At 33.3% G+C, this 25,793-nt stretch overlaps 2 protein-coding genes across 3 annotated transcripts in view; one reads left to right on the top strand and one right to left on the bottom strand.

The window, feature by feature from the left end:
• Positions 1-21,620, top strand: part of LOC107192737 — a 36,416-nt gene extending 14,796 nt beyond the window's left edge. Inside the window, exons 3-13 of the mRNA XM_015582062.1 lie at positions 3,928-3,990; positions 7,583-7,930; positions 8,590-8,884; positions 12,149-12,290; positions 15,626-15,819; positions 16,419-17,067; positions 17,592-17,752; positions 17,963-18,118; positions 18,422-18,548; positions 19,539-20,362; positions 21,474-21,620. Of these exons, the coding sequence (XP_015437548.1) occupies positions 3,928-3,990; positions 7,583-7,930; positions 8,590-8,884; positions 12,149-12,290; positions 15,626-15,819; positions 16,419-17,067; positions 17,592-17,752; positions 17,963-18,118; positions 18,422-18,548; positions 19,539-20,362; positions 21,474-21,620 (3,106 nt within the window). The remainder of the gene's footprint in view (positions 1-3,927; positions 3,991-7,582; positions 7,931-8,589; positions 8,885-12,148; positions 12,291-15,625; positions 15,820-16,418; positions 17,068-17,591; positions 17,753-17,962; positions 18,119-18,421; positions 18,549-19,538; positions 20,363-21,473) is intronic.
• Positions 21,621-22,106: 486 nt separating this feature from the next.
• Positions 22,107-24,216, bottom strand: LOC107192750 (dynein light chain Tctex-type 1). 2 transcript variants are annotated; one of them, XM_015582080.1, is made up of 4 exons: positions 24,111-24,216; positions 23,880-23,972; positions 22,345-22,510; positions 22,107-22,276 (listed from the first exon to the last, which is right to left on the bottom strand). In XM_015582080.1, exons 2-4 carry the CDS (start codon positions 23,901-23,903, stop codon positions 22,128-22,130), a joined length of 339 nt encoding a protein of 112 aa, XP_015437566.1. In that variant the 5' UTR covers positions 23,904-23,972; positions 24,111-24,216; the 3' UTR covers positions 22,107-22,127. The 2 variants fall into 2 exon arrangements, with proteins under 2 accessions (XP_015437566.1, XP_015437567.1); XM_015582081.1 differs by having other exon boundaries at positions 23,880-23,943.
• Between the last annotated feature and the right edge of the window lie 1,577 nt (positions 24,217-25,793).

Below are 25,793 nucleotides of genomic sequence, written 5' to 3'. Positions count from 1 at the left end.
TATCCACTTAAAATGCAAATTTAGTCGTCTCGTGTTTCCCATCCGAAGATGACCGTATTGAATTGTATTAAAACGTGACGTTTTTGCAGATCCTTTTATCCGATACACTTTATAATCTTTCGATAAAATAGAACTGACAATTTCCTGATTCTCATCTGAAAATGAAATTCGTAAGTCACGTAAATATTTTAATTTAAGTATCACTAACATATATACATTTTCATTTACCTGGCTACCTGGTTCCTCGGTCTGTGAGTCGTATAGTCTGGGATCTTATTTCTGAAAGTATATGGACTCGAATCGCTGAATCTAGGGAATGCTCCACTTTGGAACCCGGAGGGAGGTTTGGAAACCCCTTTATAGGCAAACTGGGTTCGTAAATCCAAGAATCTTCCGGCTAGAGTTCTCTATCCTTGTATTGGCCCAATTGGAGTCTGCTAATCTTAGCCAGATCCGATCTGTCTCTGTCAATATACGAGCAGGCTTGTTAAGTCATTTGATATAAATAATCGGTCGATTCTTGTATTCAGTATTTAGAATTTAGATATTTGATTGAGCAGCAGATGTGTTGTTTCGATTTTAAATACTTTCATACACGTCACATATAAATATGTAGAGTTTCATGAAAGTTAACGTGCATGATTTGCACAACGTGCATTGTCGTTGTCGTGAATGATCCCTTGGAGCTCTAAGAATGTTAATTTTTCAACACTTGTGTTATTTACACACTTTTCGTGTAGTTTAAGTAGTAGTATCGACCTACTTAATGGTACAATTATCATTGGACTTCAGTTATGTAAAATATCCTTAACATAAGAAGTGTCCGATACATATTTTTAATGTCATTTTGTTTCAATGTTAGTCTTTCATTTTCAGTTTTTCGTTAACATCAGCGATACGTTGAGTAACTATAGTTGTGGAAAATTGAAGGTAGTGAATGTTTCGAAAATTATTATTTTTTCACCAAATTTAATTATTTAATAACAAACTGAATACCTAAGAGCAAAGTAAAAGTTTCACTCGTCGAAGATGAAAAGTCGTGACTTTAATTCCATCCTCGAAATCACGTTTCACTGTTATCAATACTCTCAGCCGTATCTTAAGTACTGCAAAAATGATAAGAATCCCAGGATTCACATGTAACCACCTTTCAAATAGATATTTGCGATGTGAGTTAAATATAGATATCAAATACCAGAACAAAATATAAACTACAAAACTTCCGATAAGTTTCCTTTTTTACATGATAGTACTGACTTCTGATTGGTAGCAAACGGGTTATATTCATATAAAAATATCTATAACTCGTTATCTTATTCTGTAGCACAAGAAACACGAAATGCGGTCATAGGATGTGCCATACCTACACAAGGTGTCCTATTTTACATTCTCCACGGATTCGTCTCCGAATTTGGCTATAGCTTTGAAAAATGTTTCAAATAAAAATGTTACAGTTTTAAGGACATACTTTACGATTAATACAAAAATTTGTTAGCTAGTACGGTTACTGAAATTTATCTATGCGTAACTTTAAAATTTTGCAAAGAAAACTTTATTAAATTCTATTTTATTTTGTTTTACATACCTGCATATGCAATAAACGCATAAAGCTGAAATCTAGAAGTAACAGAACCTTTTAAATATATACTTTGGATTGTACAGTAAGAAACTTATAATAACAGTTAATGAAATCTTTTATTTCTCGGCCACATGCGAAAGCTAATGCATACCAAAGCAATTATTCTGCATCAATAACAAGCCCCAAAACATTCTCATTAATGCATGGAGACAATTAACCTAATTAATTCACCGATTCTGGGAACTATGTGCTACTTTTACCACACCTCTAGTAAACTGAAGATTATAGCATATCAGATCGCATTCATTACATATATCTTCTTTCAGTCTCGGTTTATTTAGACCCGAAGTACCCGGAATTTCTAAGTTCACTAGCTACGAATCGTTATTTCATGGATTTTAAGAAAGTATTACATTTCAAGGAGTTGCATGATATTGAGAACGACCAGATACATGATAAAATCTATCGTCAGTCTCAAGTGCAAATTGGAAAGTCTTAATTATATTCTTATTTCGAGTGTATCGATAACGTCAATCGAGGACTGAAATTTCTGCATGCAAGATAAGGTTTTGTGTTTATTTTGAAACAAGCTGTTTATAGCAATTTACATACATACGTCTTATCAATTCCATAATTAATCTTTCGTTCAACACAATTCGGTGCACTCTAAACGAAATAATTAACCGTGATTTGAATTACCATAATTATTCTTTAAAATACTGGCACCGCTTCAATAAAAGTAATTTCAAAATAATTATTGAAATAATAAATTGAAAGTTTATGGGAAATAGTTACTATACAGTCGTCTGAAGCAAGGAGAGAGTACAGTGAAGAACATCGACAGAGAAGGAAACTTCACATAATCAGGATCAATTTCAACCACTCAGTTGCAACCATTGAATAGAGTGCAATTGATTGTTCTAGTAATCAGTTGCAAGGATTTCTTAACCGAACGCTGTTTAATACTTAAATTCAATTGAACAAACGGCCTTTTAGTTACACAATTTCACCATTCGCGAGTCTATTTTTGTTCAATTAATCGAACGGATTCGGACAGTGAGTAAGAGAAAATACAACGTTCAAAATCGGAACAAAAAAAAATATTTTTTTGGCGTTCTTTTGTGACGTGATGTATGCGATCATTTAAATTTCATGTTACTTATCCATTGGATAAAATCATAAGCTTCCCTTTAATTATAAACATGAAGTAAACAATTTTATGTCCCTAGATCAAATATTTGGAAATTAACCAACAATGTACACAATCCTCCAAATGTTCATTGCCGTTCCATCCATACGATAGACAATCATTAATCGGCATAAATTATTGAAGCACGTGTGTGCAATCATCTCATACTATACATACTCAACGTATGAATTAACAAAATCTTGTCGCTCCTAACAGGATTTTTTAGTCTATATTTCCTTATGTTCATTAATATTCATCATTTATTAATATGTTTTATCTGCAGGATTTGTGAAAAGATAGTCTTTAAAAAGTGTTGCTTCATTTTAGATTAATTGTTCATAAATAGAAAAATTTATACAGATAGTCGTTAAAAAGATTTTAAAAGCAACTCCCTCGCTCGTATTGCAGACAATCAGTCCATTCGTCCTAGCGACACTCCCTCCGTTACACAAGAAGCCTCATCGAACCATGTAACTACATAGGATAAAAATGAATTACGTCACTATCAATAATTCTTTCCGCGAGAGTACATAAATAGTCTGTAACGCCTTAAACGGGATAACCTGTGTACCGACGCCGAAGAAAAAATCGAGAGAACAAAGAAATGCCGAAGCGGGAAGTCTAGTTGAACCGGTGTCGTTGCTCCGTGATCCATGAAAATGGAATCGGAGAAAGTAGGATTTTGTAGAGTCTATGAATTTCGCGGACGAGAAACAAACGGTATCGCTTTCTGTACTATTCCTGCTCTCCCTTTTCATTCAACGTTGCTGACATAGTTGAAGTTCGTTATTATTTTTATAATTACTTACTTCTACAGTTCGAATGGTCTCGAATGGAAAAAACTTAGACGACGTGGAAAACTTGTTTAGAGCAAAGAATTATTGATTTTATAATTACCGAATCAAATATTTTCTCGAAATAAATTATATTCCTGCATAATAATAAATAATAACAAATTATAAGTACTGCATTCGTTTTGTGTTTAGTGTCGACTGAAACGAAGTACGAAATGAATTATTTTCCTTACAAATGTAACCTGATTTCTTATCGACCTATTCGGTATATTTTACACAATTTACCTCTTCTGTGACCATTCAAACCGTGACAAACCCTTCATGCATGAACGAATAAAATACGGGTTTATTTATTTTTGTTGCAGAGATATTGTGCAGAGAGAACGAAATGGTTGGAATTTAGCACAGAAGCAATGTGGTCTGAACAAGTAAGTCAAATATGTACTATTTTAAATAATTACTAATACATAATTAATATAATACTATTTTCAATAATGACCTAACGTAGTCATCGAAAACATAATACAGTAAAAGTCCCCCCCCCCCCCCGCCCCGCACCCCAGTGGTGGGCATGAAGTAGAAACTTTCACGAGGAACGTCCTATCCAACTTTCATGGAGTCTTTACTGTAAAAGGAAAAGTCAAAAACAAGTATGTATGTATTTCTTTTTGTAACAGTCTCTAGGTTTCTAGGTCAAGTCAAAAGGTTTTTAATCTTATTATTATTAATATTATTAACGTCTTTAAAATAAAGATGTATAGAATTACGCGTAAAAGTATTAGGGTGAAGTTCAGTGATATTATTATACATAAGCTCAGTACTACATGTATATTAAAAATAGGCCAAAACTCTAAAACTACGAATAACGAAGAGAATAATGATCGGGCATATGTACCCTCGCGAGCAAACTCGGCTTCCGCTAAGGGAAAAAGTGACGTAGGAGAAGGACCTCTTACCACTTGGTAAACTTATTCCAATTACTGAAATAAATGTTAAATTGAATGTTAATTTGACACAGATTTCAATAATTCCTGAAACCAAATGGCAGAAGGTCCTTCCTCTACGTCACTTTTTCCCCTAGTGGAAGCCGAATTTGCTCGTCAATGTACACCTACGAGCACATTCCACTTCCGCTAAGGGAAAAGGTGGCGTAAGAAAAGGGACTATCACTTGGTAAAACTTAAAAAAATGTTAAATCGAATGTTAATTTGGCATAAATTTTAGTAATTCCCCATACCAAGTGGTAAAAAGCCCTTACCCTACGCCACTTTTTCCTCGTATGGAAGCCGAGTTTGACTTAGTTAGTAAGACTGTTGTAAATAAAGCAATAAATATTAAGAATTTAACGGCGACGCAAGTTAAGCCCTAATAAAAACTGGCGTGCAATACTATTTGGATGTATTTACAACCCTCTTGTAACAAGAATATGACCTTCATATTGGTAGGCTAAATATACTGTGACAATTGCACGTTATTTATTGTTAGATAATGCACATACCGTGTGCATGTTTTATGATCAAAATAACGAACGCTCGTGGCACCTGTAAAACAAGTTCTACATTCTACATCGAAAGAAATAAACACATTTGTATGCGTAGTTTCGAAGGCACTTGTATTTTTCTCGTTAAAAGTTCAATGTTAGGTTGGGTTCCGGTTCATTGTAACAATGTCAAACCTCGCTGAACACGAGAAAATAGCGATCATTATCACCACACCTACCGCGGGAAATCGCGACTGAGCGATGTCCGTAAAATTGTCTCGTATATTGGTTTTAGACTTCCCGCGTTCAATTAGATCGATGCCACTGTTTCGAGTTTTCGTAATGTACGGTGTATACGTGTAAATGTATTATTATTGTAACTTTAAATTATAACTTTAGCCTTTCACGTCATTTTACTCCCATTAACAATTCAACTGACTTATTAAGTTAATAATATCAACAATTTAAAATTTATAAACTGCCAATCACAATCCGAGAAATTCGATAATGACCAATAGCGTCTCTTCGTTTGCATTTTCACCGATTCACGTGTGATCATTGCATCTAGTATGTGCGTTACCAGCGTCACTGGTGTGTTATGAAGTTTTGAAGAGTGAACTCACGATTTGAAGTGGATTATTATTTTTCACGTCTCGAAAATGAGAAAACGACAAGGAGCAAAGTATAATCGCGAACAATCGTAAGTGCTACATTTCTTTAACAAAGCCGATAAGCGTCTTAACCTATTTCGTTACGTATAACGCAAAGACAAATTCAAACTGACAGCGTCCACCGTGGTATTACCGAAGTCCCACTGTTGATTATTATACTGACAATATTTTATCACTTCTGACTACTTCTAACGTTTTTGTTATTTCGGTACTACATATGTGGTTAAGGTAGCTTCCTATTATTGTGCTTCATTGCTTGAATATCCCACACAAATATTGACTATCGTTTGTTTTGTATAAATTACTTGAATACTCGTATGAATTTGCTTACTTTAAAATGATCTGAACTATCGTATACATACTTCGTAGTATGTATACATTGTATACTGACGTGCAACTCAGTTTCCGCTAGGGGAAAAAAAGTGTTGTAGGTGAAGGTCCGTATACCACTTGGTAAATTTAATTCAAGTACTGAAATACATATTAAACCGAATGTTATATAATTTCGCATAAATTTCATTAATTTCCGAAACTAAGTGGTAGGAGGCCCTTCTCCTACGCCACTTTTTTCCCTATCCGAAGCCGAGTTTGCTCGTGAGGGTACACAATATTGTTGACGTTAATGCTGCTGTATAATATGGTTTTACGTATTTAAACAAAAGTATACATACTCACGTATAAATTAAACGCGCTAAATGTGAAACGATAATAAGCATTATTAAGTGGACAACAGTGTTTCTCATACTAGTCAATTAGTTCCATAAACAAATAGCTTTTTTACTATTTGTTAGTGACTCTTATCGCTTTCGAAGATAATATACACGTAGTCCTTGCGGTAAGAATCAATTAAAAATTAAACATCGTTACTTCATTTAAACTATCGTTTGCAGGAAAGCAGTTATAAATAAATTTCGTATGTCTTTTCCTAAAAATCTAAAATCACCAAAAGTTTATGAAATGACCGTCTTAAAAACACGAAAGGGGGAGGTGGATTTCTTACCGTTTGTATCGGAAATCCAACGGTACTTATTGTTTTAAATAGTTTTATTAATATGTTCAATTTGACTTGACGGATCAGGTACTGTGTTCGTATAGGGTGTTACGACTGGTGGGTCAGTATACAATACAGTTTTTGACACAAATATGTAGTTACAATATTGTACATCATTCTGTATTCAATGTTAGTATATCCCACGCACTGTAGGGGTAATATTCTTACAAGGATTAAAGGTAAGAAGATAACGTCACAGAAAATTTGTTAGAATAGCTTTCTAAACTATCTGTTAAAGTTTTTGCAGAAATGAAATTGTGTTCAAGCTTGCTCATTGGAAGACAGGCCTTGTTTCCCTCTTGCTGACAACAAGAGGTAGAAATAGTAAGGTGCGAGTAAGAGGGAACAAGATAGAAGCTAGCCAATGGAACGATCGTAAATCTTGAACACTGCTCTCTATAACCGCGTCGGTAGTCCCAGCCGGTGCGTCTATAATATGTTGACCACCCAGCTGTGACTGGTCGGCGGGAATGGTGGGGGGCGGGGGGGCAGTCAGAGATCGGCGAATTGTATGTATATGTATAACTGGGATTACATACTGCTTTCCGAGGCATCCGAGTTTCGTCTAAACCAGTAACGTCATTTGATCTGTAGAAATAAAAATCCGCGCCTTATGAACTCTATGTCTCGTTTTGACGCCGATCGGTGTCATCGATGTTCAACGTGATAAAGAGGGAATTTTGTATGTCACATTTTGTGTAACTCATACTGAATACTTCGAATGCTTTTTATTAGCTCTGTGCGATTATAGAGAGAGAATTTCATACTTCACATTTTGAGTGACTCGTACTGAATACTCTGAATGCTCCTCATTCCAGCGAATCGTATCGCAACGCTATACAAGCATTCATAGATCGCAGACGGTGTTCAGACGATGTGGATCCAGAAGCACCATGTAGTCCTGACAAAACGAGAGCTGATCTCGTGGCCAAGAACAATAACAACAAATACAACAATGAAAGGAAATCTCAGGAATCCAAGACTGTATTACGAAGCGTACCGTATGTACCAGCTTCAGAGATTTTTGAAATCGGTTGGATAGCGGGCACCGAAGATCGTTACCTCGAACTGATTTTTGCCGAGTGGCAAAACACCAGGGTTTCTCTGAAGAGGCACATTCATCCGGAATGCAAAGACGCAGTGAAAGCTGATTTGGATGTGCTACTGTAAGTAACGGTCGATATTATTATGTACATTGTTGTTAAAATTATAGAAAATATTTTTTTTAACTATTATTGTTTGATATTAACTTAATTGCTTCCTCAATTTATTTAGTTAAGAGTGATTATGATGTTCAACAGTTGTTGTATTGTAAACGGAAGTTTTAACCCATTGCGAGCGAATGTTGCCTCAGGTTTTAATTCATAGAGTCGAAAATTGTTGCTATGGCGGCAAACGTATAATTTGATTATTTAAATAAGAAGAATTAAACATTACGTATGTTCCTATTCTTAATACCTAAATTTTCACTTGCATAATATTGTTTAATATGGAAAATATCTTCGACATTTAAAGAGTCAGCAAAGGGTTACAGCTTAACGGGTACAATAAAATACTTGTTGCAAATAATTAACAAGTACACTGTAATTGCTCATATAAATCTACATTTTTATAAACTACTTCATAGAGACAAGACTTAAGGGAATATTCAATTTTTCTATTAAAAGTTTTCTTAGGTCAGAAATAAAGTGTACAATTTCGTTAAAATTCATTAAAGCTTATGTTTTGCCGGTTTTTAAGAAAATAACAAAATTAGTCTCTTATATTCAAGACGAAAGTGTTCTGAATAATTTGTTAATTACTGTTCTTTGTGATTATCTTTCAGGGAAATTCCACATCCGAACGTGCTACTGTTAATGGGCATCACTAACACGGACGACCACGGTCTAGTCACCATTTTCGAGTCCGTCGATTGCACTCTTTACCACTACATACACGAGCAGGGTGAACGAATATCGATACTAAGCATCGCGAAATGCGTCGGAAGACTGTCCGATGCTTTAAGGCATTCCCATGTGCTCGGCTACGTGCATAGTGCCATTAGCTCACATTGCGTCTATCTGGCTTCCAGTGGCGTCGTGAAACTCGGCGGATGGGAGTTGGCTATGCACCTCGATAACGTAAGTAGGCAAACTCAATCTTTTCTATCGTGTATTATCAAGTTTCCTTCTGTCAAGGGAACAAAAACGTATTTATCGATAACAACATATTCGCGGTCATGATGACGATCCGTGGTAATCGACATTGTCTTTTTCATTCGTGGTACACGTTACATTTCATACATACATATATTGAACCGTAGGATAACATGCGCCTCTGCATATTTGATTATGGCTGTTAGGCAAAAAATGTTTGCAGATTAACTTCCAGAAACATGAATTGGATAGAAATAAATTTTCTCTGTCGGGAGTTCATTTCATTTATTATATTGAAATGAAAGTGACTCGGGAATATTTTCCATAGACTTTCCTATTCGGTGATGTGGGACGATTAAAACATAAGTTAAAATATTTTTAAAAACCGGACAAAAACTTCACAAAAACAAAAAGGAATGAAACCATGTATTTACACACGCCGAATCAGATAATTGCTGATTGTTTATCGGGTATTATATAATATCATGATCATTTATTTTAATTGGTGAACTTGATACTTATCTTGTAATTTATAAATTACACTGCACCAGTGACTTCTACTGTTTGTAATGTATTCTGCCCACTGTATAGTCACACAATAGTTAAAGAAATATCATTTTTACTTACTTGAAACATATAATATGTACATTAATAATAATTATCAATTAATATATTTATATTTATGATTGAATTTCGATGTTTGTCCCAAATTCTAACATTCGGCCGTACTGTGCGATTGTACTACATATCAATTAATCCATTAATTTTTTGTGTTTCGAAAACTGGCATTTATAGTTTGATTTTCGAACAGACGATCTGATTGTTAAAGATAGCACACAATCAGTTGAAATTGTGTGGATACGGCGTCATATCCGTTTTTCCATTGGCGCACCCAACGGTACTTCAAAGCAGGAAATTGTCGGCGTTGTTTCTCACAAAATGTTCATTTTTGAATAAATTCACTGTACCATGACATTCTTAATTGCATCCACTGACTGAACCGTAGAAATTCACGTAAATCACAGACAATAGACTGTCAACTCTGCCGTGAACATTATTTTTGGACCGATGATACGTCTCGAATATATTTTTTTTTATACACTTTGTTATAATTATTTTCATTCCATAACAATCTTATTGCCTATCACAAAAACATTTACGCTATATTTTTATATTTTAGTATATATTTTTAGAAATTTTTTTAGTAGATATAGTGTACTCATAAAACTGAAAAAAACTGTATTAAATATAGTTAATGGACAGAATAATGTATCTGTGATTTAGTACTGTTTTTAATTGCATATTGTTTCTAAGTCACTGTTTTCAACGTTCAATTTTTTATCCTTAAATTGTTAACATTTCGAGTAATATACAAGCAAATTAAAGCAAACGATGTGTCCATTAAATTGTTGCACAAAATAGACTTTTAAACATTTTAATTTTTGTTTTAATCAGATTAATATGCTTTTTATAAATTCATTTTAAATAACTTTGGACTAATTTTGTTGTCGAAAGAAAAATTATATCACGTAAATAATAAAACGCAAATGTAAAGTGAATATTTAGACTGCAATTGCAGTAATTTGTTGATAATTTTCATTTATAAAATAATAGTTTAACACACAAATCACTGAGAACTGTCACTTTCCGTGGCGAATAATGCAAAGGAAAGTCCACACAAGAAATCAATAATGAGAAAAATCTTCAGTAGTATAATGTGCGTATACAGCTTTGGAAATGAATTCTGTGAATTTTACTTAATATTCAGTGAACTTTTACACTTGGTTCTCACTAATTTTCTTTTCACAGGCACAATTAATATTGTTATATTTCGTAGTGTATTGAATATTCAATATTGAATGCAGTGAAAGTGTATTAGAGATTTAATTAATCGTATACAGGATATCTCACTTATAATGAACTTCTAAATTATTTTCACTGTTATTGAAAGAAAAAGCAATATGCAAACAAATGTCGATGACCTTGAAATAACCTTCACGATGAGCTCAGGGGGATTTTATTTTATTATCATCAGATGCACATCCTCAAACCGTGTATAATTCTTTCAGTAATTTTTTTATTTTCGATACCGACAGAAACAATTTAGGTGTTGTTTCACAAATTAGGTTCTGTATAATACAGAAGGTTTTAGAATTTTCATAAATTGTATTTCTTCGATGAATCATCTAAATATCTTCTCAGTATATCCAGTTGATACATTTGTAATATCAGTCCTTTGCATAGTAAAATATGTGAAATAATAGACAAAATTACAGGGAATTTGTTTGCTTTTCAGTCATTAAATAAATTTGGTGTGCATTTTGCAGCTTTAAAATCATTATCCAGTATGATTTGAATGTTTACCCTTACTCTTTACATGATTACTAGACTGTAGGTCTTATAGTTATGCTTCTATATTTTTTTTTCTAAAAAATTTAACGTAATCACTTGAACAAAGTCTTAAAGAACATGCGAGTTTGGTTTCAGTTCCTGATTTAGTTCCTATAATATTTGACTGTACTTTATGTTTTTATAGATTAATAAATATACAAAGTTTATATAATTATAGGAATATATAGAAATTACATCAAAATGTTATTAAATTGCACCAGTTTTCTTATTTTATTGTGCTGTGCATACTTGTGCTCTAAGCTACATAGATATAAGTGCATAAGATCCGCAGTAACTAACTGTGGGACATTTCATTTTGCATTCTGTGTAACGTTAAAAGATATAAGTCTGTCAAGATGATTGAAAACTCGATTTTTTTTATTCCATTTTCCTCAAATTCTAAGTCGAAATTTAATGAAATAACAAAGCCACAGAATCTTGAATAGAATATTGCTCAAGTAGAAACAGGAGCAAGAAACATTTATGGGTGTACTATATTAACAATGAATTGTTTTTAAAAAAATAAGAAAGTAAAACAATAGTTTTTTCAAACTAAAAATTAACTTCGCTATTAATGATCTGAAGCAAAATCATTGCGATGGAGTCAAAAATAATTTCCGCCGCCTGTGACTAACAATTCGTGAATAGTAATTAAAAAAATAATAATAATAACAAAAATTAAGAGTCACTTGTCCTTGCCACCAGAAACAAATTTACAAAAGATAGTGGAAGTTATTCATGACTTGACCCAATGCGAAGTTTGAGCGCACTAACTTTATTCTTTATTTATTTTAGCTTGTTTTGTAGTTTTTGCTTATATATTTTTATTTCATAAGTTTTGTTATGATTTCACTGTAGCCGAAAGTAAACAGGGAATACGAGGAACGTTTAAGAAACGAAATTTTCCGTTGGCAAGCGCCAGAACTTTTCGAGAGTTACGAGCCACGCAAAGAGAGCGATGTATATGGACTCGCCATGTTGATTTGGGAAATGTGCACAAGTAAGTGTTCAACTGGATATTATCAATCCTCATATTCCCGAATTTGTTACAATTACTTAAATAGATCATTCAAGCTTGAAAGCTAAATTATTTATCTCTTTCCTTCTTAACTTTAATATTTTTAGCGTATTTATTTTTTTCATGTATTATTTTACATCATGTAACAAATCTAGATTTTGATTAATTCATTGCAGAATATATATTTCTTCATACATCTCAAATCAAATCGTAAAGGACTTACAACATCGTCAATTTTTTCTGTTGCTTATTACGCTCAACTGATTATTATTCGTTTCTGAGAGATCTGTAGTAGGTTGAATAGAAAGTTTTCGTATTTTCCATAGGAACTCACTATAATATAGTTATTCTTTACCCTTAGTAACTTCATTTAATATTCTATCATTTGCTGAACTGTCTGGTTGTTTTCTTATTGCAAAAATCGTCCAAAAATATCAGTTAATAAAATATATAGTGGAAGCATATTGTTTTATGGATTTCGGGGACGCACTACACATAAAATCATTTATCAAGTATATACAGAGAGTGTTTCTAAGATGTAAACGTAGCAAATGTGATTTTATCAAATCGGAAGATGCTGGTGTGCACGATGCACACCAAATATTCTGGGCGTCCGAAGGCAATAGATGAAGGTGATTCACAGACAATTGCCACAAATCGCCCCCATATTTGAAAACAGTTGCCATAAGATAATCACGTAAAAACACTCCATTTACCCTAACGTACTGATAAAATTGAAACGAATTGGGATTAATACTTTCGTGGTCAATGACGTAAGTAGGTTCTGCAATATTTCCGCCCATAAGATCGCGCTTTTTTGTTCCCAAATAATTTTATCGCAATCCCCTACATTCTAATGTACTGATAATATTGAAAAGAATTGGGATTAATACTTTCGTGGTCAATGACGTAAGTAGGTTGTGCAATATTTCCCCCCATAAGATTGCGCTTTTTTGCTCCCATATCATTTTACCACAATCCCCTACATCCGATGAAACTGCTAGCCATGCCAAGATAGAAGCCAATCGCTAACAACTAAAAATGATCGCAAAATCATGTTAATTGCTCTATAAGATCACGCATCCATAACTGAGCGGGTGCGATCTTATAGGGAAAAAATTGTATTACTTACGTCACTTTCAAACTCAACCCTTTACATTTTGTCTACCACGTTGATCGTCTATCAGTAGGAAGATTGATAAAATAATTGTTAAACCAGTATTACTTTCTAGTAACATTATTATACAATGCAATAGTAATATTGTGTAGATTGCTTATACTGTTTCCACATATTAAATCTTTTAATGATAAAAATTCAATGCACTGCAGAAATGATCGGTATTACGAACGTTAAAAAAATAGGATTTCGTTTATCTAAATTAAGTTCCTTTGAAACAGACAAGGTAATAGTTTCATACACACGAAATTTTACGGCTATCGTGCATTAATGGGAAAGATGAAAAATGACTCGAAGGTTTCGAACGAAGTTTCGGTATTCGTGGAATGCGTTACACAGATTTCTTTAGGTGAACCTGAACTATTACGAGATTGACCATTAAACACTAGAAACCCCACTAGGATTCCGGTATAAAAATGAAACTGGTTTATAACCGATAAGGAAACGAAATCACATTCACCGTGATTTCGACAGATTCCACGAAAGGCGAATTTTTTCGGACGCCTAACTGCATCACAAAGACCAACATTTTGTTTTGGTATCGTTCTTGTAATATACAGGGTGTTCCCAGATGAAACCGAATAATTTTACCAGTATGTTTGGTAGGTCATTCTAAATCAGAAAAGTCATATACACTGTTGGCCTTGGACCACTCGTTCTTGATTTATTTCAAAAAATAGATTCTACATGTACGTAATTAGAATAGAGCTATAGTTTTTGATTTTTCATGTATTTCCTATCTTTTTTTTACGTGTGTATGGTGCAGGAGGTGTTCAAAGTGACGACTCTCCTTTCGTAAATATAAATTTATTCGATGTTTTAATGATCGTTGCAACTTCATACTAGAAATTTCATTTCTGATGTCGTCTGCAATTCTTCGTATATCTTTGGATTACCATGGCTGTACACGTTTAATGTCATATACCTAACTTGGAACACCCCTTTAGTGTAAATGTGTAAAAAAAATATGAGAAAGACATGAAAAATAAAAAACTATTGCTCTATTCCAGAATGTAGAATCTATTTTTTGAAATACACCTCATGCTGTTTTTACACAACAGATTCATTCCGGAAGAATGCGTGTAAATAAATATACTGTATATGTACCTATATGAAAAAATAGAATATTATTGTAGTTCTAGACCTACAATATACCATATAAAAATTCAAGTTAGAATCTTATCAGTTTTACATGTTTGCACTTTTTATTTTATAAACAGTGCACATGTATATAAAAATGTATTATATAAAGTAAATTATCATATGAAAAGATAGAAAATATCTCGGTCATCGTCTTCTTGCTCCGTTTGTGAAATTCTTTCTCTGATCTCTTGAATAAAAGTAACACTATCTAGTCACCCATGGTGCCGATGTTTTAGTGGTTTTAAAAACGAATTCAGTTATTAATTCTTGTGTTCGTGTTTCGACTAGGCGATTATATAATTTGGAAGAGACTATTAATGACTTCAGATCACATTGAAATTGTCGAGCTCGTTCCTCATTTGGATTATGTTTGACAAAAGAATTACTCAATTTACTACCACTTCAAGACCTTCATTGAAGACTTTTCATCAAAATTCGTTTTTTTCTAATTTGTGTTAAATCAAAATCGTGTACAAAAAGTTCGTGCAAAAACAGAATTGGGTGTAAATGAAAAACGAATGAACCAAGACCCATATTGTACATGACCTTTTTAATTCAGAATGACCTACTAAACATACTGGGAAAGTTATTCAGTTCCTTCCTTAGACACCCTGTATATGAAAGAGACCATGTAGCCCCCCCCCCCATAACAATTAAAATAAATTTTAATTGCGAGTTGAATAATTTGATTTTAAAATTACGTAAGTGTATGTAGGATATTATACAGAGACATTGACTAATGAGAACATTCGCCTTAATTTTTTGGAAAATTCTAACGTTTTACAATACCTTCATATTCATTTTATTTTCTGTATTTTAAGCATTTCAGTTCCAACAACAGTAAGTTCGTCGCTAATAATCGCGTGGTTTTTGGACGTTAAAAATGAAGAGTTTTCAAAGTAAAATTAAATATCAATTGTCGAGAACTGCACCAATTTATGTTTTAGTATTGTACGAAAATTATTTTTTAACAATAATATTTTAATCCGATAAACAGTGCAAGTGCCATGGAGAGGATATAGTAAAGCAGATGTGGAACGACAATACGCACAACGGAAACGTGGTGTTATTATGTACTTGTACGATTTTCCGCCCTTACTTCACAATTTACTAGAAGCTGGGCTGCAACTCGACGTCGAGAAAAGGACACTCGATATGAACCGAATGCGTAGATTCCTTCAAAGACTGGAGGTTTGTTTCCCCTTTTTTTCAGAGTATTCCTAAGTAGATTGAGGATGTTTATGCAAATTTACATTTATATAGAACAGTTTACATACTTGTAACAACATTAAATAGAAACTCATTACCTTGATGAGATGGATTTGATAAATAAAGACGAAAGCAGGGCTCCATTTTATTCTGACTTAATCAGTTGTACACCCCCGTCCATAAGTCACTGTTACTGGACACTTGATTGTTTTAAGTAAAATGGAAACCGATACAGAAACGCAATTTTTTGAAGCAAATTCAATGATTAATTTATTTTTCCGTAATAAATAATGATCTTTAATATAGGTCAAATATCTTTCAGAAGTACTTTACAAAAAGTACAAAATATTAAAAAATAGACAATGAACTTATATTATTTGTTAAACACCGCCCAGTAATTACAACCATCCTGATAACCCTTACAATATGAAAACTTTCGTACCCGGTAGCGACCTCTAAACGCTAATCAAATAAACAAAAATTATATACACTCATAACAGGGTACCCCGATATAATTTTAAGACTTCGATTTTAAGAATCACTCTAGTAAACATGTATCGAGTCTAACAAAATCTTTTTAGATGCAATACGAAGACGAAGAGCCAATGTACGTCGATCATCTCACGAATAATAATAATGAAACCGGAAAGACCTACGTCTTGCCGGTGACACGATCCACCGGTATGTCCAAGAGTAAAGGCGCGAAACTGACGAAAAGCGTGTCGGCCAAACAATTGTATTCCGCGAACACTTCCGAGTCCCCGACGTCACAGTATATATTCGCCAAACAGTTGCCGCCCAAGCAAAACGGGAACACGAAGACCGGGGTGGCGCACATCGAGCCGATAAACATATTCGCCGAGGATGTCAGACGCGGCGGCAAAGACAATGCACAGAAAAACACGAACATACTGTTCAACAAGCAGAACAATTACAAGAAAAGCAACTGTTCGTACTGCACGTCAGAAATGGCCGACGCTGTTCGTAACGAGGAAACGAACTCGGAGGAGAATCTGCGACCGTGGAACATCACCTATAAGAGAGTCAAAGCACCCCAGGAGAGTGCGGATTCGTGGGTGACCTCGTTGTGTTCGCCGCCGTTGATGGACTCCACCGACGACGAAACGTATAAAGACGCGAGAACAAATTTGAAACAACTGAAGAAAGCTCTGGCAGACAAGAGGGAACACTTCTTTTATGGAAGCGACTCGTCCCAATCTTCGTATCCAAGTACGTCATATACGCGTACCTTACAATTAGACTTCAACTCTTTTACGTCAGTTTAAGTTTACAAACTTAGTCGCCTTTTACCTTCATTTATAATAAACATATACCGCTGTAATACTGTAGAATACACAATTGTTTTGTATAGCAAGAAATCATAATGAAACTGATAATGAATCTTCTTGACAATATTGATAAGAAAAGTAATCAACAAATCCCATATCTGCGTTATAGCATGCCTTAAGTTTCACTCTTTCACGGATTAGAGCAAGTTCTTCAAATTAATGCTCGTTGAGCGCACACGTCGCCATATTTAATATATTTAAGAGAATAAGAATTGTTCATATTTGTGTAAACATATTAACGCTAGATGAAACAAGAAAAATGCAAAAATTTGAGGTCGAAATTAAATTACATTAATTTAAAAGAAATTTGAATTTTCGAGGTATCCTGGTTTGTCGTACATTAATTTATGAATTATCGTGATTATGCATATACGTTAAGAAGAATTTTTTACAATATTCTATTAGGCCCGAGAATTAAGAACAAAATACTCACACAAACTAAGAGCAGAGACTACGAACCACATAAGCCAGCCAGTCATAAAACGAGCCTCGAACCAAGATACAATAAATCGCCGGGTCAATATGATTCGTCCTGTATGAAATCATCGTGTCACCAGTACCGCAAGGTATAATTTTATAAAAAATATATACAGGGAGAATCGTCTGAAAGAGTACATACAAATATCCTTGAAAATTAAATACACAGATCATTTATTTATTTTTAAACTAGAAAATGACACTTGAATGAACCTATTCAGATAATTCACCCCGTGGATTTACTAAGATACTATTTTTCGTGAACAGTCTTCAGCAGAATATGTTAATCTTTGTCGTAGATACCATATTCTCACGTTCCGGTACCTATTAAAGATGCGATAGCACAGCCACAGGTATTAAATTCCGATCCGAAAACATTTTTCGAAACTTCGTTGTGGAGAAAGGAGAAGTTAATTTGTTTGGCTAAAATGAGAAAATCTTGTGGCGATGAATCAGTAAGAACTCAATTCTTCAGTCATATACAGTGGGGTAATGAAATTATTAGGGCATAAATTTACGATTTTAACTGTATTTTTTATAATTACGTATGCTAAGTTTAATTTATGTGTGTGTGTTTTTAGTGAACGAAAACCTTGATACTGTGATTTTATTTTTACACAAATACAAAAACATATTTTTCGTACTGTAGTACTAATAATTTGATCGCCCACTGTATAGATGATATAATTATTTGAATGGTACTAGATTGAACGACGAAAGAAACAACAGTATAATTATTATTAATCGTCTAATTGCAGGCACATTATGAACAAAGTACAGATGATAACACTATTGTATCTTCTGCCACTTTTACGAAAAATACAACGATGAATTCAAACTCGCCGAAACGCGGTGATACATATGTTCTACATAAGAAAACACAAGGTAATAACTTAGGATATGTTTTTTATCAAAGTATAGCTCTGTAGTATCTGTATCCATTAGCCCTGGATCCACTACTGCGTTAACAATAGAAATACATTCATCTTATTTGTCATAAGTCGACTGCGGATTTTCATGCAAAATGACATTTAGTAAAGTATAAAGACTATACGTGCATAAAATCCGTAGTCTAGTCATAAGATTATGCTGTTTTGGGAAAACATGTATTCTACACTTTTGACTTGTTTTTGCGTAATGAATCACCTCATTGTCGCTCATACCATTTTTTATGAAGGATGATGACTGTTTTCGAGCGCATATGCAAATTCACTTCACCGATACATTTTATCGAACGTAATATTATACACAGGTTTATCGTCCACTATGGATTAAATTGAAATAAACGGACGAAGTTGATCTAATTATTTTTAGATTGTTATGCATAAAAACATTTTCCTAAAACTGGTTAGAAATTGGTGATTACTTTTAGAATTTTCTTTGCTCGCTATTTTCTATAATTAACTCTATACCACATGCACAAATATTGATAACATTTGTAGACTTTATAAAGAAAAATAAGATTCAGATTTGTGCAACAAAATCAATATTTCTGAATAATACTAAACTGAAGACTAAACCCACGTGTACGTATTGGATTCGGAAATTGAATCACTGAAAAGTGGGCTTGATAAAATAGAAACGAAAAAATGGAAGTGGTAACATCGTTGGCACTAATCCGAACCTTATTGTAACAGATAATTGTTTAGAATTATCAGTTTCGTTTCGATCTCTTAGTTGGTGTCTTTCTTTTATAACAAACTGCTACCAATGTAATGTCTTATAACAAAATGGTACCAATATGTATCCTCGTGATAGAATGGTACCAATATAATTTCACTGCTCCAAACGAAATTAGTATCAGATGATACTATTTTCACATTTCAAACTTCTTCGTATCTTCATAAACTGTAGTGATCAAGCAATTATTTACAGAAACGGAAACCAGCCAAGAAGGATATTCAGCAGTGTCCGAAGATGTAAACGATTCGTCGGGTAACAACTTGCAAGTCCTGAAAGACGCTTTGGATCGAGCTACGAAAATCGTACGATCCGTCACGCCAAACTCCGATGTATCGTGTCCGTCTCCGCCATTTAAAACTTACGCAAACTTCGAGATCACTGTAGACGATAGCCAAACGACCAAATCCATTTTTGAAGACCTGTACAATTTGCAAGAAAACAACGTCAACGAGGAGATTAAGACGATCGAGAGATCGACAAGAGACGATACATTTTTGTTCAGTAAAGACATCGGCCAAGCAACAACGAGAACGATGGACACCAACGAAGAAGTCACGAGGGAGTCCGAAAACGAGGTTACCACCAACATCACCAATGACGACAATCCCACCCACTCGTTCGAGACAACGTACACCAGAAATTTTGTCTGTGAGTCGATCGCCGAAGTATCAAGCGAATTTAACAGTTCCTATAATGACATAAAAGCAGACAAGACATCCTATAGCAACACAAACATTACTATTGAAGACCTAACAAAATCATCGGAACATGCTCAAGGCACACCATCAACGACTGAACAGAATGATGCCGGGTATAATAGAAATAATGAAGAAGACGAAAGGAGGCCTAGATTATCGAATTTTAATTTAATGTTCCTGAACGACTCCGCAAAAAATAAAAACTGTAACTCGTGCCACCAAAGTGCTTTACCGAGGCGACGTTCTTTGCCGGCGGCACTGAGCCAATTAAGGCTAACTAATAACTCGGCGTTGGGGAAACTACCTATACGCAGAGGGGTAAGCATTTCGTTAGATGTAGATTACTTTCTTATTAGTGGTACCAGGTATTAACCTTTTATGAAATCAGATTTTTTGTATTATATAGGATGGTGCACATCAAACTGGCCCTAAACACAAAATACAGTTTCACGGTTAATGTACTGTCCATTTGAGTTACATTCGGTACAGTAAATAAACGGTATCTTTAACTTGAAAAGATTTTCATTTCAACAATTTACACATTTATTTCACTGAAGTCATATGCATACACGCGACATACGGAAAAATGAAACATAACTTAAATATTTATGTTATGTTTGCAGCCGGTTTTATGTACGCTACTCTGTATATTTTTTTTTATTTATTGTTTCCCATCGTACCTGGAGGAAACTTCCGAACAAGTTGATGAGACATTCCTCATGAGAATAAGTCCAAACATGATATTCTTTGAACAGTTTTTCATGATGCCTAATGTGCAATTGTTTTACAATAATTTTACGGTCTTCACAATCAAGGGGTTAATTTGACAAAAATAAGGAAAGATTTATTTTTAAATTATTTTATTTACTCAACACACTAATGAATATACATATAATCCTATTGGATTGCTGGTAGGATTTTTGTCCCAGATCCACATGACGCCTTGAAGACGGCTTAAAGGCGCCTTAGACCTCAAATAGCCGTAAAATGGGCGTCTTCAAGGCGTCATGTGCTATCTGGGTGTATGTATGGTTCCATAGTATTTTAATCACTTATAACTAAATTTTGCTATTGTGTATATATGAAGAGCCTTAATACTGATTATATTTTGGAAAACAGACTGTAATTGAAACACATTTTTAATTGATCTGATGCGAAATGGCATGATATAAAAGTAGGATTACTTAACTTGTATTTTCCTGAAATAATAAAATTTACCATTTATTTAAAAATTGCAGTACAATACCATAGGTTTCTATAAAAATAAATACCAAAAATTCAATACAAATATTAAAAATTTGATGTTATAAGTTTATAGATTGCTATTATTATTATTATTATATCATATAGGTCATTGTTGTTTGTTGTCAAAGTAGTACATATTTTTGTACCACCTTTCATACAATTTTGTGTGACTATTTTGTTGCAGGGTGTTCCAGATAATACTGTTGAAGATTTATATATAGACGACGAATTTGGTGACAGTTTAAACGTTAACATGGTTTTGTTAGATGAAGATTTATCAATTGATGAAGATTTCTTGCCAGACTTATCAGATTTAGATATTATAAAATAATCATTATCATTTCTCTTATAATAATTTATTAAATTCTAATTTTAAAAAAATACAATAAATGTATTTTATGTTCATATCATAAATATTCATGTAATAGTATTAGATGATACTATAATAGCATATAGTAGTATTAGAGTACTCTAAGACTTAAAACACATCAACAATTTCATGTAAAGCTGAAATATATGTAATAAATATAACACCATTTATATAAAAAATATGTGATAACAAAAATAAACGGTTTTAATATAAATCCTTAATTGTAGTCAATTTATATATGTACAAATAAAACATTTTAATTAGCAAAATATAATATTTGGTGTGCAAAAAGTAGTGTATTTGCAATATAAAAAATACATAACATCGTCAAACAAAACGAACTGTTGAATTTGAAATAAATTTCGTATTTCCTGCACCTTAATTTCTACAAGTTGATGCAAGATGTCAACCACAATTTTAGCAGTTTTCAGTAATTCTTTTCGAAAGCTTTTAAAATACTAAATTTAATTAAATTGCTAGACCAAATACAGAAACAATACAATACATTGTCTTATTTTCCCAACGAACTGTACAGCTGCCATCAGTAGCATTATCCCAAAAGCAGGAGCTTGCAGTGTGTAGTCCAGCTCCATTCTTTTGCATAATAACGCAAGTGACTGAAAACATTTTTATTATTTGCAAAATACTAATAAAAACGTTTTAGTATATTATTAAAAAATCACACCTATATATTTAAATGGCTTCTGTGATTTTGTTAGATTTCCCAAACATGCTTCAACAACATTTGATGTCCACTGATTTACTTTATTATGTTGATAAGCATTTCCTCCGATCGAAACTTCAATGGCTTCCTTGATGATCTTACTTACTTCATCTACTATAAACTGGGTCTGAAATAATATGCTTGACTTATATTCAAGTATTAATTACTATATGTATAAAATATAAAATACACTGTTACTGCGCAATACAGTACAATCTAAGTATATATCACAGAAATGAGTTACACAGGGCATCACTGATATGTGTTCAAATACTGTTAAATACTGATAGGAGAACTCACAGAGAACAAAACACCTATGATATTATGTGTAATTTGCTTCCAGTTTACAGCCATAAAACTTAAAAAAGTAACAATTATCATTTTGAGATTCAGAATAGTTTATGCACATCAATGAGACAAATGTTCAAATATTAGTTGTACCAATAAGTAATAGACTATTTTGTTTGCATAAAATTGTGATATAATTTGAATTCAGAACATATACCAGACCTTTTTTCATAAAAATGATGGAAAATGATCGAAAACAAGGATGCATATCAGTGAAATAGCACAGCCTTTTGTTTTTCTGAAAAATGAATTTCAAATTTTGCGAAATATAGTGGATAATTTATTGGTACACTTAATAGATCATTGATCCAAACATTCTAGGTATTGAGAATGTGTCACCATGTGGCATGATATATCTTGCTGCACTGTAAAATTCTTACAGGCATCACTTCTACAAATATATTGAATGGATAAAGTTATCAGTGTTTTGTTCCTTATTGAGCAATAATAGAAATTTTTTTAATGAAAAATGGTTTGTCCTGCAATATGTTACAAGAATTCAGAAACACAAACAGGTCAATGCTACATTGCTTTTGGAGAGTTTATGGATTGGTTAGCATTCAGCAGGGCTTATTGTAAACAATGTGCACATCCAAGTATGACAAAATAAGTTAATGAATCTGTGGAACATCTATTTAAAATGAACCTTGTGCTATATTACATCTATATGCACGAATTAAGATCTTTTCAACAAATCTCTTGAATTTATGAAGTTTCGTAACAACTAAATTATGAAAGATGAAACAGAATGTATTAAAGTGTTATCATTGCAAAATAAAAGATAAACTCAACGTTATATCATCGGAAATTTTTTGTTCTATTTGAACTACTAGTTCGATAAGATAACATCTTATGCATAATATAATTATATGTTATACATAGGCATTAATAATGTAATTAATTTTTGTTTCTATATATTGTTACTACTATGTCTGCACATGTATAATATACAACTATAAAATTTTAAGTATAATTGATAACATAAAAAGTATTCTTCTATTTATTTATACATGTTTTCTATATGAATACTTTTGTCTCTCACAATACGTAACTAATGAATACATAAATCCTCAGTTTTGCACTATAAACACCTGTTAGTATTTGACAGTCTAAAAGTCATAAACTAAGTTCAAAAGATGCTTACTAACCTCCTCTTGCATATCTTCCATCATCTTGTCAAATTTTAAATAGGTTGCGCACGGACCAACGAATCTTTACACGCGCCCAAAAATAATAAATTCCTTCAATCAAAATATAATTAATATTTTGACATCATTAATACCGAATGCTACATCATTTATAGCGATAGTACATAGTTATAAGCAAAAGAATGATACAAAATGTAAATACATGTTTTGCTAATTTCTATTTCTTCATACCTTACGTATTCTTGCTTATAAAAATACCGGTAAAAATATATTATGCGATCTTTTCCATTTTTGACGTACAAACCAGTACAAACTATTAACAAAACCTTCAGCAACGCCTTCACTGCGGATTACAGGCAACAGGATCACTGCTGCCAACAATAATAGTGAATAATACTCGATTGCTGACGACAGATCAGACAGTATTCACCGTTGTATGCATAGAATCAGGACTACTTATTAAAATCTACTGGGTCGATATTATGAATTAACAATTATCCAATATGGAATTTTTTATTAATATTTACTGATCAGAGTCCGAGTCGAAACTATCTACATATAGCACCATCTACAGTGAAGATTTTACTTGTCGGTATGGTCATTAGCACAGACGAGATATAAGAATAGACCTAACATCATATGGGACTTTGTGTCTCATGTTCTGAAATACCGATAGTGTAAAAAGTCAGGGATTTTCTGCTGCCCTCTACTATATTATTGACATTATGGAATATTTTTTTGTCTGCAACCAATTTTGAAACGAACTAGGTGATCATTTTGTCATACACAGGTGTTTATAACTGGTGATGAATGAATTGTTATTGTTAGTCTTGTTTTCTCAAAAGTGAATGATAATTAATAATAATAAATCGAAGAGATCGCTGCCGCATGTGGCAAACGGATTCTCCTCTGTCCGTTCGTTGTAAACGTATTAAAAAAAGGTCTTCTCACTTTACATAAAGCAGGCTTGGGTGCTTTTGATTTGAAATGAAAACTACAAATAAAAACAGCCAATATTTATTCCAAATAAAATAACAGATAAGTTTATTTGAAAATAAGGATATATGCAAATAAATTCCAAAATCTTATTTCAGAAATAAATTATTTCTAAATGATTTATTTGCCAAATATTTGGTTATTTAAAAATTTAAAAATAATTATGCAAAATAAAAAATAATAGATTTTCGAATATAATGAATATATTTGTCATTGTAAATTAAAAAATATTTTGTTCGTTTAAATTTTTGGGACAATACGTAGATAAACGTGTTCGTAATAGCATATTAAAAGTAATTAGTGTTTTGTACGCGAACACAAATTCCGACAAATCCGATCCCGAACCTGCACAACCTCGGTGAAATCGGTATGGAAAACTTTGGAGGTTTATTTTTATTTTATTACTAATAATTCTAAGATATATGTATATTGCATATATTTGTAGCATCCTGAAAACGGGTATTAACGAGCCATTCCACGTCGAAACGCACAGAACTGCGATCTTAATGACCGATTTTTTTCGAATTTGCAGCATTTGTTGATAACCACAAGAAACTAAATTGTGTAAAATTTTAGTTTCTAATCTTGAACCGTTTCCGAGAATTTTCCTTGCGGGAATGCCTTACCGTAATGAGCCATCTCGTGGCCACGGAATTCCGGGAATCGGGTGACGTCACGGCGTGCGAGCGAGAGCGGTAGAGCGAGCCGCGGTATCGGTGCTCTCCGTCGGTATTGACGCGTGCCGAGGAATTTCGGTGGTCTATGGGGGGAGGTGTGCGAGCGAGAGAGTACGGTAGAGCGTGCCCAGTATCGGTGCTCTCCGTCGATCCAACGCGCTAGTGAGTGCGTCACCCAGTTTATTGACTTAGCCGTGTACGCCGTGTACCAAGGTCGTACCATCCCGTGCAGGTCTGTGCT

This window comes from Dufourea novaeangliae, unplaced genomic scaffold (assembly GCF_001272555.1).
Source record: "Dufourea novaeangliae isolate 0120121106 unplaced genomic scaffold, ASM127255v1 scaffold376, whole genome shotgun sequence".
Lineage (NCBI taxonomy): Eukaryota > Metazoa > Arthropoda > Insecta > Hymenoptera > Halictidae > Dufourea > Dufourea novaeangliae.
The sequence above is the reverse complement of the archived record's forward strand: the minus strand, read 5'-3'. Positions and strand labels throughout refer to the sequence as shown.